Here is an 11,559-nt window from a genome sequence, read left to right on the forward strand (position 1 = left end):
ACCGGACGGTTTTGCGTTCGTAAAGTAAAACTGCGTGAGTAGCAAGCGATCGCTTGATGCTTGATCGCTCAGTTGGCTTTCTGAGATGGCACCACCCTAACTGCTGCGTCGCGAGCAACGGTTTCTAGGACACATGTCTGCCCATATCTAGCGGTGCGGGTCGTGGAGACGATGTAAGTATCTGATGAGGCTTCTGGCGGCTTCTTATTCGATGTTCGTCTAAATAACCCATGACTGTTTCCTTAATAAGTCTGTCAGATGGGCGGGGATGCGGGAGAATCCACGAATAAAGCTGCAGTTGTATGATGCTAGACTGAGGAACTTCTGAATGCCCGCGTGCCTGTACCAGGATTGCGGCTATTTCCGAATGGCTTCCATCTCCACGAGAACTAGTTCGGCAGCCTCAGCAGAAACATGGAACACTATGCAGTCAATTGCGTGAGTGGAAACGATTACTGCTGCCTAGATTGTACCTTGGTGAAGTGGCTCAACATAAAAGTCTCGTTTCATGACAATATGGCCCATTTCTTAATTGAGCGGTGTACTTGACACCGGATTTGCCACTTAGCATTTAGTGTTTAGGGCTATAAGATTGGCGCTTTTTCCCCTCAATGAAGCGAAGGCTCTCCATGATCTCAATGCATACCCCTTTTTGCATCTTCTAGTTATCTCTCCATAGCCCATCTGGTTAGAGGCCGCCTGGATCCACAGGAAAACTGATACTTCATGATATAAAGACCTACCAGTAGGTTTCTTGGTTTAAGCGCTGACAATGCTTGCATAGCCTGCTGCCCCTTTGCCGCTTGAGGACCAACCTGCAGCTCAGCTCAGCTCGGAAAGCATCCGTTATCTGGAAGTGGTTCCGGAAGGTGGTGCCCGTTGTTAAATAACGCTATCAAAAAAAAAGGTAATAGAGACTGCAGCCTTCTCGGTGCACTTTGAATATGAAGCCACATCTCCGGAGACGCGGATGATTCATTCACCGCCCCCACTCTGCAGCGAGCGTAACATTCTCCATGAAGAGCTTTTTCGAATAAACACTTTAAACCTAATGGGTGGTCGCTACTGTTCTCGCTCTAGCGAGACGAGGCACCCAGCCGTTGGTCGCCACCACAGTGATCCAGATGTTTATCTGGCCAGTACTCCATGGTGGAAGGGCTACGTACAACTTTTACATAGAGTTAGGGGGAAATGAAATCAGTGCAACACAAAATGCCAGCCTACAGAGGAAGAAGAACTTCCCCCTCACTCAGCCGTATTCTTCTTAGCCATATGATGCTATCATGCTTATGGAGGGTTATCAACCTTTCCTGAGGAATTTTTGATGCGCTGCAACACAGTCAAAATGCATTGGATTCGGGTTCCTGCATAGGATAAGACGTATCCTCCAGCATGCAGGTTGCTTGGGCAAAGTTTCACAAGGCCCTGCGGACGGTGGGGAAAGGCAAAGGCCTCATATGCCTTTGTGCACTCCTCGTTCCTGTACCACGGTCTATGAGGCTGGTACGTGCATTTCTACTTGCGCAGAAGATGGATATGGAAAGGCAATTAAGCCTTTAAGTGCTCGCTATAGTATTCGTGCATATAGCAAGGAGGCTCGGCTGAGCATAGTAACACAAGCACCAAGGTCAGACAGGCTAAACTATTTCAAGGTTTGCAGCTTCAGTAACTGAGCTGGAGACGGCTAGAAAAAAGCGAGTATTGAAGCTGTTGACAATTAGTTTAAAGGGCATTTCTATATACTGCTGTCAAACTGTTGTAGGGACCAATATTTCTAGATATCGCTAGCAAGACGATGAGCCCTCTCTTCCACAGGCTCTGGCTATGTGAGTTCACAGGAGTAGAGAACAAAAACAGCGGAGATTTTCAAATGCTAGATTCCCAATTCCATACGAAATAAAACTGGTTTAGATAAAACGTTTTCATTACTAAAAAAAAATCTGAACAAATACACACGCAGACACAAGGCCCCTGCGACCCCACATGGGGGGCCCCGCAGGCGCCAGGCGTAGGCTGGCGAGGCTTCGTTGACGTTATCTACTAACATTTTGCCGTTATTTTGCCGCGAATTAAATAATTATGGAATAGAAAACCCAGAAGACTAATAAAAGAACTTATTTATTAAGCTTTCTCTCCCTTACGTTATCGTTCAGATTTTGTTCGCGCGGGCGCTGCAGCCCCAGACTCGATGCTGATTTCAGTGGCGTACTTCTGGGCTTTTTAAGCTGACTAGCTTAGATTCTTTTTTCTTTTAATTCTCTTTTCACTCTTTATATTTATCAAGTAGGCAGCGGGCACTAATGGGAGGCGGCCGCCGGCCGGCTTTTCAGGTGTATTGACGGTAGCTGCAGTGTGACTGAGTTTCTGAACATCTTCATCTTCGTGTTTTCTGTAGTTTTTCTTGCGGTATCCTTAGATTATTTAGGTTGGGTTTGCTCTTTTTTCTTTGTTTATTCCCCCATGCTGCCCTAAACGTTCACCTTCCCTCAGCAGGAGTCAGCTTTCTCCAGCGACGACGAAGATGCCGGATCCAAATTTGGTGGTTTCAACGAACGTCAAGTCGGCGCGTTTGGAGTTTTTAGGAGATGAAGAAATCCGCAAGTTATCTTGTTGTCGTGTTGTATCTCCTGCTGCCTTTGCAGCTCCAGACTTGAGTACTGGCTCTAAGAAGCAGTGGGCAGCCGATGCAACTGGCGCTGCAGCAGCAGCAGCTGCAGCAGCAGCAGGGCTTGCTGCTGCTGTTCCAGGGGGGCTTCATGACAGCCGCATGGGGGTCTTCGATGGAAGGGAAACATGCGGCACCTGCGGGGCCTCCGGCAGCTGCCCAGGCCATATCGGCCACATAGAGCTCGAGTTACCAGCCTTGCAGCCGATTCTGATGCCTTCTCTTGTTAAGCTCCTCAAGGGAGTGAGTCTTAAAACTTTCCTGCTTCTTCTGCTGTCTTCTTGCTGCTGCTGCTATTGCTGCAGTTCTGGCCGGTGCTGCAGCTAGGGTAGACGGCCGACCTTTTCCTTGTTGCTGCAGTTGCTACTGCTGCAGTTGCTGCTGCCGTTGCTGCTGTCTTTTCTCAGGTTTGTTTGCAATGCCGTAGGCTACGGATGCCTCGTCAGCAGAAGGGCTTGGAGGCGAAGAGGTTTCAGTTGTTGCAGCTGCTGCTGCTGAAGGAGCTGCAGCTAATGGACTCCGCTGTGACTCGCAGCAGCAGCAGCAGCAACGTTGGGGATGCAGAGGAATTTAAAAGGAGGTCGGATATACTGAAGATATTTGCTGCTGTCGATGCAGAACTTAACGCTCGCATGCAGCAGGAGCAGCAGCAGGAGCAGCAGCAGCTTGGAGAGCAGCAGCTACTGGAGAACCCGGCGGATTCGGGCGCATCAGAAGCAGCAGCAGCAGCAGCAGAGTCAAAGAAGGCTTTCATGCTGCAGCATATTGCAAGCGATCTGAGTGGCAGCAGCCTTCAGGTGTCCACGTGGCGGGCCTTCCGCAGCCGAGTTCTTGAGCAGGCAGCAGCAGTGCCTCGCTGCAGCTACTGCGGCGTGTAAACCCTAAACCCTAAACCCTAAACCCTAAACGCTAAACCCTAAACCCCAAAGGCTAGAGACTCCGTGTGCAGACCCCATTCTCAGCAGGAGGATTCGTTGACTTAGAGCCCAACCTCGAGACGCCCAGGGCTTTAGGGTTTAGGGTTTAGGGTTTTGTGTGAGGTGTATGCGCAGCGCGAATGCAGTGTCTGTACACCTGGCGCCGAAGGGTTCAGGGGTGGAGTTGCGATGGCCTTGGCAATTATCTCTTCCATATACCGGCACCAGCTTTTTGGGGTCTTTGTTTAATAAAGATGCTGCAGCAAGCAGCAGCGAAGCAGCAGCAACACCAGCAGCAGCAGCAGCAGCAGACAGCCGCGTTCACCCCGATGAAGGCTGCCTAAAGTACAGTGAGTGATAGCCATCTATGAAAAAAAAATAAATTTATTTTGTTTGTGTACTCCAAACAAATAAACCCAAATCAATGCATGCAATTTGAATACTCTTATAAAAAACAGCTGCATGCATGCAGTGTATGTACTCTCCTTTCACGAGCACGCATCACTTATGCATGACTGCTGCTGCTGTTGCTGCTGCTGCTGTTGCTGCTGCAGGCCGGACGGGAAAAGCAATTGGCTGCGTGGAGCTTCAAGGCTTTCAGCTGTTCCCGCTGCTGCAGACTCTGTTTTCTTATGATGAAGATCGACTGCTGCTAAACTACCTGTTTCCTATGAGTCAGGCGCTGCTGTTGCTGCTACTGCTGCTACTGCTGCTGCTGCTACTGCTGCTGCTGCTACTGCTGCTGCTGCTACTGCCGCTACTGCTGCTGTTGTTTTTGCTGCTGCTGCTGCTGCTACTATAGTACTGTTGCCTCTGCATACTATGCAGTGTACTGGCATTTCTGGATGGCGTTTGCCTTCGCTTTGTTTTATTTTATCCCTCTTGTTGCTTCTTCTTCGAGAGACAGACAGAGAAAAGAGAAACAGAGACAGAGACAGAGGGGACTATTGCGAGTTTTTTCTTTAAACATGTTGTGTTGTCTCTCCGTGTATGTTTGCTTTGCTTTATCCTTCTGCATTACTGCGCAGCGATTAAGTTAGGACACTCGGTGTTCTTTCAGCAGGCTTTGGCGGTGCCGGCCAACAGATTTAGGCCTCCAACAGCAGCAGCAGCAAGAGGGTTAGGAATGAGGGGTGCAGGGGGTATGCTGCTGCATCCACGCACGCAGCAGCTACAGGATATACTTCGACTTAACGAAAAATTAAAGTTTGCTCTCAATGTATTAAAACATCCAAACCCTTTAGAAGCTCTAAAGGACCCGACGCAGTGGATTACGCTCTTCACAGGAGCAACAGACAAGCAGCAGCAGCAACAGCAGCAGCAGCAGCAGCAGCAGTTGGCGCCGGAGCAGCAGCAGCTTCTGCAGGAATTCGTCGAACAACATGCAGCAGGAGGAGGCAAATGGCTCAGCACCTACGCGCTGCAGCTGCAACTCAAATTAAATGAAATTGTTGACAATACCAGAGCTGAAAAGCCGTACGCATTCCCATCTGTGCATACACCCCGCTGTTCTCAGGTGTATAGACAGCTTACAACCGTTAGTGTTTATATATTGCACTCATTTGACCTGCATAGACAACGGATGCACATGCACGCCCTCAGCTGTACATGCACCGCGTTATATCATTCAACAGGGTGCAACGCGTTGGCCCATGCGCTTACTTTTATATTGTTTTCCTTTTTAATTGCTAACTGGTGTATATCCATATGTAGGTATATATTCATATCTATGCGCACACATACACTCATATATGTAATATATGCATATATATATATATATATATTTGTCTTTCTGCATGATGTATATATCCAGTATATATTTATATGCATGTATACAGACATGCGTGCATACTCATATATATATATATATATATATATATATATTGTGTTTGATTCTTTGGGTGCCCAGCCAAGCAGCTCCGCCTGGCATTCGTCAATGGATGGAGAGGAAGGCGGGCGCCATCAGACAGCGCATGCAGGGCAAACGCGTCAACTATGCAGCGCGCACTGTCTTGGCACCTGATGGCCTTTTGGCCCCTAATGAGGTTAGGGTTTAGGGTTTAGGGTTTAGGGTTTAGGGTTTAGGGTTTAGGTTTGGAAACTACGGTTGTGGCTTCGGGCTAGGGTTTGGTAGGGGGTTACTTTTTTCCCTTCCACTGTGCCATTCGGGACTACGGGCTTGTGCTCTAGGGTTTAGGGTTTAAGGTTTAGGGTTTACTAGGGTTTAGGGTTTGCGCAGGTGGCGGTGCCTCTGGAGTTTGCAATGAAGTTGTCTGTTCCAGAGGCGGTGACAGCCTTCAATGCCGCGCAGTTGAGTCAAATGATTCGAAATGGCCCCAATACACACCCAGGGGCTCTGGCGCTTCAGGACGATAAAGGAAACACGTAAGAAGGGTTTAGGGTTTAGGGTTTAGGGTATGGGATGGATTGCCTGCTCTTTCCCTGGCGTTGAGTGTCGCTCTTTTCCTCTCCGAGGCCCCTCAATATGTTGTATGATTATTTTCGGCATTTCTTTGGAGGCATTTTTTTCTTAGGGTTTTTAAGGGTTTTTAAGGGTTTATGCTGAGTTTCTTAGGGTTCCTTAGGGTTTCTTAGGGTTTATTAAGGTATATTAAGGTTTATTAGGGTATATTAAGGTTTATGAGGGTTTGCAAGGTTTTATTAGAGCCAATTAGGGTTTCTTAGGGTTTCTAAGAATGTATGAGGGTTGATTAGGGTTTATGATTAGGGTTTATTGGGGTTGATTAGGGTTTATGGTTAGGGCTGATTAGGGTTGATTAGGGTTTATGGTTAGGGCTGATTAGGGTTAATTAGGGTTTATGATTAGGGTGTATTAGGGTTGACTAGGGTTTATGATTAGGGTTGATTAGGGTTTCTTCGGGTTTATTAGGGTTTACTAGGGTTGATTAGGGTTTATGATTAGGGTTTATGATTAGGGTTTATGAGGGTTGGTTAGGGTTTAGGGTTTGTGATGCGGTTCAGGTTTAACTTGGAGTTTATGTCTCGATCTGCGCGAGCAGCAAAAGCGCTGGAAGTCGAAGCATTTGCTGCTGGTGGCAGTTGTGATGGAGGTGTATTTAAGGTGTACAGACACCTGAGAGATGGGGATGTAGTATTAATGAATAGGCAGCCTTCTCTTCATCGTTTGTCTCTAATGGCACACTTTGTTAAAGTTGCTTATCCTCTTTCGCGTGAATATCATATTAATACATTTCTAGAGGCTTCAGGACTTAAGAGAAAGGATGGGTCTTATAGACAAGTTACTCAAAGCTTGTTAAGAAAACGCATGCAGCAGCAGCAGCAACAGCAGCAACAGGAAGAGGGAGAACAGCAGCAACAAGCAGCAGCAGCAGCTGCTGCTGCTGCAGCAAAGGCAGAAAAAGAAATCGCTGAACGCGTTTTTCGTATCAACTTCGTTAACTGCAGCAGCTATAATGCTGACTTCGATGGAGATGAGATGAATCTTCATGTCCCTCAGGTAAACAGCAGCAGCAACAACAACATCAGCAGCAGCACTGGCAGCAACAATAGCAGCAACAGCAACAGCAGCAGCAGCAGCAGCTACACTTGCAGCTGCAGTCATACACGAGAAGGAACCGCTGAAAAAAAGAAGAGACAACCAAAAAATAAAATGAGGCGCAAGCAGCGCTACGCTACGCAACGCCTGCTGCTGCTGCTGCTGCTGCTGCTGCTGCTGCTATATAACTTGCTCGCGCTGCTTCTCCTAGCGGTGCTGCTCTTTCTGCTGCTGTTTGCGTCTTTAGCTCTGTTTGTCTACTGCTGGAGCATGTGCATGTGCTGCTACCCCGTTTGCTTCTGATGCTGCTACTCTTGCTGCTGCTGCTGCTGCTGCTGCTGCTGCTGCAGGATGCCGTTGCGCGTTCTGAAGCTTGTCAAATAGTAAACGCCGACTGTCAGTTTACAGTGCCGAAGAACGGAGATTTAGTTAGAGGCCTCATTCAAGATTATTGTCTCGCTGGGGCTATCATGACATGCAGAGATACGTTTCTCGATGTTCACAGCTACCAAACACTTGTGAGACACACATGCCATTCAAACGCCGGGTGTATAGGCAGCTGCTTTGAGGTGTATAGGCAGCTACGTGGGGTGGATAGGCAGCTGTTGTGGGGTGCATAGCGCCTTTCTGTGGGTGTATAGGCAGCTGTTGTTGTGGGGTGTATTGGCACCTTTACGGGGTGTACAGGCAGTTGTTGTGGGGTGTATAGGCACCTTTATGGGGTGTACAGGCAGTTGTTGTGGGGTGTATAGGCACCTCCGTGGGGTGTATGTATATTAAGTGCTTCCTGCGTTTGTACAGTGTCTGTCTTTGATCATATTTGAGTGTATGCGTGCATGTTTTTGATTGATTAAATTTAAATGATTAATTTAAATTAATTAATTATTTAATTAATTAGTTAATTGTGTTTGTTTTTAAGTTATTTTTGTTGCTTTCGTGTTCTACGTTTGTTTTATTTGCGGCTTTCTGCTGTTTGCTGCAGGTCTACGTTGGCTTAGAACGATATTTGGGGCAGCAGGGAGGCGGCGTGCGAATTACTTTAGATCGGTCAAAGCCTTTAGAGTCTTCTTTCACAATCTCAGCAGCAGCAGCAAGCAGCAGCAGCAGCAGCAGCAGCAGCCAAATGGGGAATATCGTCACTGTGCCCCCTGCAGTAGTCTGGCCGAAACGCCTCTGGACGGGCAAACAGGTAGGGTTTAGGGTTTAGGGTTTAGGGTTTAGGGTTTAGGGTTTATGCACGAACCTAGCAACTCAGCAAAGAGTGCGAGTAAATGCGCGAGACAAACGACAAACAAAAAACTAAAGAAAGATTAAAACAATTAAATAAACAAACAAACAAATAAACTAAACAAACAAATATATATGTAAATAAATAAATAAATAAAAAGTATGTGTTGTTTTATAGGTCATTACAACAATTCTGAAGACCCTCGTCGATGGCTTTGCCCGCACTCGCCTCCGCCGCTGCGCTGCATCTAGCAGCAGCAGCAGCGGCAGCAGCAAAAGAGCAGCAGAAGCGTTAAAAGGCTATAAAGGTATTAATTTACAGTCATCATCAAAGACACCGGGTGATGCTTGGGGAGGTGCAGAAGACGGAGAGAAAGAAGAAGGTCGGGTTATTATTAGGTGGGCTTACATTCTTTATTTATTTATTTATTTATTTGTTTATTTGTTTATTTATTTATTTATTTTATTTATTTATTTATTTTATTTATTTATTTATTTATCTATTTATTTATTCATCTGTTTATTTATTTGGCTGTTAATTTGTTTAGTCTTACTCTCTTTCATGTGTTTGTTTGTTTGTTTGTTTATTTGTTGCTGCTTCTACTGTTGTTGTTGTTGTTGCTGCTGCTGCTGCTGTTGCTGCTGCAGGGACTCGGAGTTGTTGCAGGGTGTCTTTGATAAGAATCAGTTTGGCAGCAGCAGCGGGGGTTTGCTGCACTGCGTTTATTTGCTGCTGGGCGGTCGCGCTGCTGCGATGTTGCTGCAGTGCCTCAGCGCTTTATTCTCTTGCTTCCTCAAGATGTAGTGAGTGCTGCTGCTGCTGCTGCTGCATGCATGCATGCATGCATGCATGCATGCATCTGTTCGTTTTGCGGTGTACGTACACCTCAGTTATTAAATATTATCCTGACGTCTCATTTCACTGTCTCCTGCACACCCCACAAACCTTCTGATGTGTATATACACCTGAAGCTATCAATTATTTGCATTGTAACCGGCCTTTAAAAGAGGCGTCTTTAGGTGTATGTACACCCGAAGCAAGGACTCTTTCTTTTTGCTGCAGTTATTTATGACTTCCTTGCGGTGTATACGCTGCTTGCTACATCTCTCCCCTACTGCTGCATCTGTTGCTGCTGCATTTGCTGCTGCGGCGTTTGCTGCTGCTGCATCTGTTGCTGCTGCATTTGCTGCTGCGGCGTTTGCTGCTGCTGCATTTGCTGCTCAATGTTCCCCTTCGTTTGCTGCTTTTCTATCTACATCTGCTCCTGCTGTTGCTGCATTTGCTGCATTTGCTGCGTTTGCTGCATTTGCTGCTGCTGCTGCTGCTGCAGCGGCGCAACGACGTCGCCTGCTGATTTTATGTTGAGGACGGAGGGCATGGAGAGAAGAAAAGAATTAATAAATAAAGTTATCGAGGCCGGCACGTTTCTTCAAGAGCATTTTGCTTGGAGGCTGTCATCGCACTTAGGCTGTGCTGCTGACCAGGCGCATCAGCGGCTGCAGCAGCGCGTTGCTGCTGCTAAGAAACGCCAACCTGCAGCAGCAGCAGCAGCAGCAACACCAGAAGCAGCAGCAACGGGGACAGGAACAGAAAATGCAGCTGCAGCAGAACGGAAAGCTGAAGCAGCAGCAGCAGCTGCTGCTGCATTTGAATCTGGTGATGGTGAGGGAGGGCTGCAGCGCAGGAAGCATGCGCTGCTAAAGATGGCTGCAGCAGCAGCAGCAACTGCAGCAGCAGCAGCAGGAGGGGCAGAGGATGGAAGCTCACCTGCAGCAGAAGATGCTGCTGCTGCTGCAGGCGTCTTAGCAGAGAAATTGTCTCTCGCGCGTCTCGCTGATGCTGCTGCAGAGCTGTTGGACAGCACGCAGCAGCAGCAGCAGCAGAAGCAGCAGCAGCAGCTGAATCCATGGCTGCTGCTCAGGCAAAGGCAGCTGCCGCTTGCAGCTGCTGGGGTGCGCCCCACAGCTGCTGCTGCGGCCCAGCAGCTACGAGAGCTGCTGCAAGTGCTGCGACGCATGCAAGGGATGCCGCAGCAGCAGCGCGAGCTTTTGCTGCTGCTGAGTTCATCTTCTCTGCTGCAGCAGCAGCTGCCAAGGGTGGCGAAGCTGTTGCAAACGCAGAGACTGCTGCCGCTTCATATGCAGCCTTTGAGCAGCAGCAGCAGCAGCAGCAGCAGCAGCAGCAAGGCGGCAGGCGCAGGTGGAAGCCTCTCGTCGCAGCTGAAATTCCCTCCACCTAACGTTGTGGTGAGTCTCCAAGCAGCAGCAGCAGCAGCAGCAGCAGAAGCACCAGAAGCAGCAGCAAGGAGCAGCAGCAGCAGCAGAAGCAGCAGAAGCTGGAAGCTCACATGCAACAAAAGATATGCTGCTGCTGCTGCAGGCATCCTAGCAGCAGCAGCAATAGCAGCAGCAAGGAGCAGCAGCAGCAGCAGCAGCAGTAGCAGGAGGAAGGAACAGTAGGCAGATTGTATGCACGAAGCAGCTGTCTATAGGATGAGAGGATATGTTTGGCTTTGCTGCTGCTGCTGCATGCAACGTGCTGCTGCTGCTGCTGCTCTGGGGTGTATGCACAGGTGGCGCTTCCCGACGGGGGGTCAATTGAAGGCAGCGCGCGATATCTGCGCCCTCAGTTATATCATCCTTCTTGGCTTTGGCAGCAGCAGCAGCAGCAGCAGCAGCAGCAGCAAAGTGCTGCTGCTGCTTTTGCTGCTGGGTCTTTCGATTCCCCAGAGCGCTATGTACTGCAAAGTGCAGCAGCAGCTGCTGCTGCAACTGCAAGCAAACAACGAGCGCTGCTGGCGCCCTCCATCATTACTCAGGTAGGGTTTAGGGTTTAGGGTTTAGGGTTTAGGGTTTAGGGTTTGTGAGTGTAGTGGAGCAGCAGAAGCCGCATCTTTGTTTCTTTTCGGTGGTTAAACTTAAACAATTATTTATTTATTTATTTATTTATTTATTTATTTATTTGTTTATTTGTTTTTATCTACTCATTAATTTGTTTGTTTGTTTTGTTGTTTATTTATTTGTTTATTTGTTCTGTTAGTTTTTCTGTCGATGTGCGTTTGTTCATCCCATGTACATAAATAAAATAAATAGATAAACATATTATATATATTATATATATTATATATTATATATATATTTATTATAATTGTTTGAACAGGAGCGTCTGCGAGTATTGTTAGAGAATATATACACAGCATATAAATAAAATAAACCTATATATATATATATAT

General features: G+C 47.5%; 1 protein-coding gene across 1 annotated transcript; it reads left to right on the top strand.

Annotated features, from left to right (window-relative positions):
• Nucleotides 1-2,521: 2,521 nt before the first annotated feature.
• EAH_00049910 (DNA-directed rna polymerase I largest subunit, putative) lies at nucleotides 2,522-11,149 on the top strand (the record flags this gene model as incomplete). The annotated part of the gene is made up of 13 exons (XM_013391321.1): nucleotides 2,522-2,908; nucleotides 3,073-3,539; nucleotides 3,718-3,932; nucleotides 4,611-5,058; nucleotides 5,492-5,627; nucleotides 5,822-5,967; nucleotides 6,565-7,060; nucleotides 7,450-7,617; nucleotides 8,082-8,288; nucleotides 8,505-8,725; nucleotides 8,975-9,130; nucleotides 9,658-10,782; nucleotides 10,900-11,149. The coding sequence occupies 13 exons, from the start codon at nucleotides 2,522-2,524 to the stop codon at nucleotides 11,147-11,149; spliced, it is 4,422 nt and encodes a 1,473-aa protein (XP_013246775.1).
• Between the last annotated feature and the right edge of the window lie 410 nt (nucleotides 11,150-11,559).

This window comes from Eimeria acervulina, genomic scaffold (genome assembly GCF_000499425.1).
Source record: "Eimeria acervulina Houghton genomic scaffold, Eah_scaff819, whole genome shotgun sequence".
NCBI lineage: Eukaryota > Apicomplexa > Conoidasida > Eucoccidiorida > Eimeriidae > Eimeria > Eimeria acervulina.